General features: G+C 45.5%; 1 protein-coding gene across 5 annotated transcripts in view; it reads right to left on the bottom strand.

Moving 5' to 3' along the window:
- Positions 1 to 3132: 3132 nt before the first annotated feature.
- The window catches only part of XRCC6 (X-ray repair cross complementing 6), a 31194-nt gene continuing 28465 nt past the window's right edge, over positions 3133 to 5861 (bottom strand). For all 5 annotated transcript variants that reach the window (XM_040490699.1, XM_040490700.1, XM_040490698.1 and 2 more), the window contains 2 exons: positions 4648 to 4761; positions 3133 to 3548 (listed from right to left, as the gene is read on the bottom strand). In XM_040490699.1, the coding sequence (XP_040346633.1) occupies positions 3352 to 3548; positions 4648 to 4761 (311 nt within the window). In that variant the 3' untranslated portion in view covers positions 3133 to 3351. The remainder of the gene's footprint in view (positions 3549 to 4647; positions 4762 to 5861) is intronic.

Genomic DNA, 5861 nt, shown 5'->3' on the forward strand with positions numbered 1-5861 from the left:
CCCCCCCCCCCCCCGCCCCCCCGTTCATGCTTTGTCTCTCTCTGTCTCAAAAATAAACGTTAAAAAAAATTTTTTTTTAATCCAAGTTAGTTTACATATAGTGTAGTAATAATTCTAGGAGCAGGCTGAATGATTCTTTATGGGAGAGGGGGGCCCTGTATGCTGTAGAATGTTTAGCAGCATCTCTGGCCTTTACCCACTAGATGTCAGTAGCAATCGTCTCCCTCCCCGAAGACACTGCCAGGTGTTCCGGTGGCAAAGTCACCCCTAGCTGAGAACTGTTGCAGAATTAGGGCTCCTAGTAGCCTTTGCCACATGCTAGAGAGTTAGGGGTTGTGGTGGGGAGGTGATGACTGAAGCCACTTGTTAACCTGAGGGAAAGCACTGTGAGATCCTTGTATCTCAGCAAGAGAAGTTTTCTTCCAGGGTATAGATAACTGAATACCATAATGGTCAAATTAGTGCAGGTTATATTTAGTGTTGTCTTGGCCAGCTTGGGCCAGTGTGCACGTTTCAGTAAGAAGCATATGTAGGAAATCCAGAAACCACCCTATCCTGCTAAAGTGTTGTGTGCCTACTGGGCTAGTCATTTCCTCCAGGTGACTCCAATGTTTAGATACCCCCATCTCCCCACCCCGACCCCGCCAACCCAAGCAGCTTTATATTTGTAGGTGGTGGGGTTCAGGTTGCTTACTATGTTTTGTTCTATATGTACATTTATAATCATACTTTAAAAGAACAAAATAATTTGGGTGGAGGAAGATCAAGTTCAACCTCCACTTGGTTGGAAACTCAGCCTTATCCACTAGAGCTTTAGGAAGTGAGGTGGGGCAGGGGCTCCTGGGATCTACACCCCTAGTACCCACTTTACTCTGGAGTGTTAGCTCAGTTGCCACAGCTACATTTTAAGCCTTCAGAGGCCAGGGTCCCCGTTTATGATCCTTTGAAAAAACTGGCTCTTCCTGCTCCTAATGGCCCCCCTGCCTGTCCTGTGTCTGCATCTCCACCATGTTCTGTCTTCACTCAGTGTTTCACATTTGGTTTCTTGAACATTCCAAACGTACTTACTTCTTGTTGGTTGTATCTCATGTTCCTTTACTGCACTGGTGGCTTTCTTCTCATGCCAGTCTTAATTCAAGTATCACTGCTGTAGGACCTTTACAAACTACCTCATTTCTTTCCTTTTCCCCCGGCACTGTGACATCCTATTTTTAGCTTCTTCTTTACTAACATCTGAGGTGGTTTTCTGATCATTAACCCTCATTAGCGAGCAGGAACTTGTGTGATACCCTAGCACCTGTAGCAGTGCCCTGACATAGATGCTTCAAAAGTGTAGAATGATGGGGCACCTGGGTGGCTCAGTCGGTTGAGCGTCCAATCCGACTTTAGCTCAGCTCGTGATCTCCCAGTTCGTGAGTTCCAGCCCGTGTCAGGCTCTGTGCTGACAGCTCAGACCTGGAGACTGCTTCGGATTCTGTGTCTCCCTCTCTCTGCCCCTCTCCTCACACTGTCTCTCCCTCTCTCAAAAATAAATCAACATTAAAAAAAAAATTTTTTTTTAAGTGTAGAATGAATTCCTAAAGGGTAGACACACAAGCAAGGAAATCTAGTAATTTCCAGCCAGCCACCTATGAAGTTGGTTGCAGAATTTTGCATTTAAACATTTTTGTAGAGAAAATCAGGTCAATCATCAGGTCTGAAAGGTTCCTCTGACCCCAAACACACAGTGGTTAGGAACTTCTGTTCTGAGTGCAAGTTTCCTGAGTGGACTAAGATTAAGGAATGTTTTTATATTTACAATAGTGACCTTGGTAAAGGTCATCTGTAATACGTTAAGTACTAAACAATGCATTTCCATTATCGTTAAGCCCAAACTATGAGGGCTTAAAGGTGGTGAGGAAGGAAGAGGAACTTGTTCTCAGCACGGTATCCCCGAGTCCCTCTCAATGTCAGCTAAGTTACATTTTGAAAAATCTCTGCCCCACCCCCACCCACCATCCCTTTTCTATCCTCTCTGTCCCTTTTCTGCTCTTTCTGTTGCTACTGCTTTTGAAGAATTAGCCTGAGAGAAGGAAGGAAAGCATCTGGAAGGATTTGCATCCTCCATGGATGGCTGGAGATTCAGGTCTGTAGGCCGTGTGTCTTCCAGGACTAGAATGAGCATCTCATGAGATATATGACGGGTCAAGTTACTCTTCTAAGAGATTTTCACTTTTGGATTCTTTGTTCTCTGAGTGTTTAAGGTGTTTTGTTTTTACTTGGAAAGCAGATATTATATTGTTTGGCTTTCTTTCCTTATGTGGGGGAGAGGGAAGTTAATTCTCCGATGGGAAGAGATGCTTTTGAGGATTAACTTCCCTCTAATTCTTCAAAAGCAATAGCAGCAACAAAGAGAAGTCACCCTGCTCCTCTTCCCCTTTTCCTAATGCTAGGCCCTCTCCTCACCCTACCACAGCTTCCCTGAAAAAACACGAGGAATAACTCCTTTCACGTATGCTGGAATCCAAATTCTCAGGGCAACAGAAAATGTATCTTCACGTACCTGAATGTCACATTAAGAGGAATGCAGCATGAAAGGGGCTGCTAGTCACTCATGAAGCAAATGGTACCAGAATTAGAAACGTTCCATTCTTAGTGCTTCTGAACTCTGATCTTTAGGTCTATATTGACACAGTGAAAGGGAAAACAGGTGGGGGGGAGGGGGGGAGCAGAGGATGAGAATATTGCTGGGGCTTGTCATTCCTCAAGTATGTCTACCTGTCCTTAATTGTCACATTCTCCCCTACCTTCACTGATACTTTATTTCCACGATGATGATGTGTTCCTAATGGGAGAGCAAATAAAGCCAATAGCCAATGGCAGGTGATCTTTGGATGTGAGACAGACACATCTTTCTCTTTCATACTAAAGAACAGTATAGGGGCACCTGGGTGGCTCAGTCAGTTGGCTAGGCATCTAACTTCGGCTCAGATCGTATCTCACGATGAGTTCGAGCCCCACATCAGACTGTCTGCTGTCAGCACGGCGCCCGCTTCAGATCCTCTGTCCCCTCCTCTCTCTGCGCACCACCACCCCCCGGCTTACACTCTCTCAAAAATAAATAAAAATATGGAAAAATAACAAATAACAGTATATAGTACAAAGTTAGAGCTCTTTATTCAGACAGTAAAGCCCAGCAAAGTGGGAGGGCTATGCTGTCTCCATGGCAACAGAAAGTCTCATAAATGTAAAGTTCCTGGCTTCTATCAGACAGACTCTTCCTGGCCCAGAAGAAACAGGTTTTAACTTGATGAGAACAACCCAGGCAGCCTGGCAATAGTACAGAAGGGTGGCTAGCTGTTCAGTCTCTGGTCAGTTCTTCTGGAAGTGCTCAGTGAGCATGTTCATCAGCTCCTGCTTCTTCATCCCGCCCTTCAGCCCATACACCTTGCAGACTTCCTTCAGCATGGGCACAGTGAGCTTACCCAGCGTGCCCTTGCTGACATGGGCCTTCAGCTCCTCTTCAGATAACTCCACTTTGGGTCTTTTGCTTCCAGAACCTTCATCATCTGGGGAAAAAGGTCAGGAGGGAGTGATTGGAAATGCTAACAGTGGCCCTTCTACGGTCTGGGCTGCAGTTAGCCATTTTCCATAAGCTGGGATGCCCAGGGGAGCGTGTTTTGATAAGGTAGCTTCATTTAAGCATAAAGTCAAAACCATATCAGACCTAGAAGGAAGTTCCAAGTAGTGCAGTTGCCATCGGTTTACCCAAAATTGGTGCTCAGTCTGGGGAAGTCATTACTTCCTTCGTTCAAAAAGCATTTACAGAGCACCGTGTCAAGTACTAAGGCGCCATGCTAGACGATAAGCAAGTGCAGACTGAGTGGGATAAACAAGTAAATCCCTAAAGTGTGCACATGTGTGAAGAGCTATGGTAACAGCTCACACAGGGCACTAGGAGTCACTTTTTGGGTTTTTTTTTTTTTTATAAATGTTTGTTTCTTTTGAGAGAAAGCATGCACACGTGTTTGTGAGAACAGGGGAGGGGTAGAGAGAGACAGAGAGAGAGAGAGAAAGAGAGAGAGAGATGATTCCAAGCAGGCTCCACAGTGTCAGCACAGAGCTTGATGTGGGGCTCTAACTCACCAACTATGAGATCATGACCGGAGCCAAAACCAAGTCAGATGCCTAACTGACCAAGCCACCCGGGGTGCCCCTAGAGGAGTCACTTCTGATGGAGAAGAGAGAAGGCTCCATGGCCACCAACCTAGTCTCTCACAGCTCCATTTCCTTGTAAGGCTGCAAGTTCGAGCCCCACATCGGGCTTTGCGCTGATAACACGTATTCTCTGTCTCCTTCTCTCTCTGCCCCTCTCTTGCTAGCACTTCCTCGCCCTCCCTCTCCCAAAAATAAACATTAAAAATTTTTAAATTAAAAACCAGTTCCTGGGTCGCCTACGTGGCTCAGTCAGCTAAGTGTCTGACTTCAGCTCAAGTCATGATCTCACGGTTCATGAGTCCGAGCCCTGCATTGGGCTCTCTGCTATCAGCACAGAACCTACTTCAGATCCTCATTCTCCCTCTCTCTGCCTCTCCCCTGCTTGCACCCTCTCTCCTTTTGCTCTCAAAAATAAACTTAGAAAATTAAATAAATAACCCAGTTCCTCACCTTGTTTCCTCTTGGAAACTTTTTCTTCAGGATTATAATCAGGTGGGTAGACAAGCTCCTTAAACTCATCCACCAGGGGGCCAAGTCTCTTATCTATTGCTTTAGTTTTAGGCACTAGAAAATCAAAACACAAGAAGAATGAGTCAGGTGAGTCACAAGCCCTGGCTTCCTGTCCAGTTCCAAGTCTACAGGGACCAGAGGAGAAAGCACCTAACTGTAGGGGTTGAGGGAAGTCAGGAAAGGGTCCAGGAGGAGGCAACTAACCTGGTCAAGAACACATTCAACAAAGTCTTCCTAATATTTACCAAGTACCTTCTAACAATTGAATTTAATGAGCACTTACTACAGCCAGACACCCTTCTCACTGCTTTAAACTTATTTTATTTAATCCTCTAACAACCTCTAGGGTAGGAAAATTTGTTTCCTTATTTTATAGAGGAAAGCAGAGAGGTTAAATGACTTGCTCAAGGTCAAACAGCTGGGAGTAATAGAGTTGAGAATGGGGTTAGATTCTGGAGTTTCAAACAAGAGTCTGTGCCCCCAGTGGGATTACAGTCTAGTCAGGGTAAGGAGGCAGTAAAAACATAAACACAGTGGCTGGCAATGCCATGATGGAAGGGACCGAACAAAGGCACACTGGAACACAGGAGGGGTCAGGAGAGATTTCTGCAGCCAAGTCTGCAAAGCTGAGTGTTCTTCCTCAGGCAGGGACTATTCAAAGCAGGAGAAGGCACAGGATAAGAAATAGATAACATACAGCTTGAAGGTAGAATGTCAGGAGTGTAGGACCAGTGAGGAGGCTGGAAAGGCGATCATGGCAAGGTCATGGAAGCCTTGAATGCCCACCCAGGTTGTAGACTTTATCCTGAGAGCAGTGGGGAAACTCTGAAGGGCTATGAGCAGGGGAACAACATGATTCCAATTACATTCCAATTACATTTCCAGTTTAGAAAGATCATCCTGGGGTGCCTAGGTAGCTCAGTCAGTTGGGTGTCTGACTTCAGCTCAGGTCATGATCTCACAGCTTGTGGGTTCGAGCCCTGCATCAGGCTCTGTGCTGACAGCTCTGAGCCTGGAGCCTGCTTCAGATTCTGTCTCTCTCTCTCTCTCTCTGTCCCTCCTCTGCTCATGCTCTTTCTCTGTCTCTCAAAAATAAATAAACATTAAAAAGAAAGAAAGAAAGAAAGAAAGAAAGAAAGAAAGAAAGAAAGAAA

Source organism: Herpailurus yagouaroundi, unplaced genomic scaffold (assembly GCF_014898765.1).
Source record: "Herpailurus yagouaroundi ecotype Mexico unplaced genomic scaffold, PumYag 182, whole genome shotgun sequence".
NCBI classification, from domain to species: Eukaryota; Metazoa; Chordata; class Mammalia; order Carnivora; family Felidae; genus Herpailurus; species Herpailurus yagouaroundi.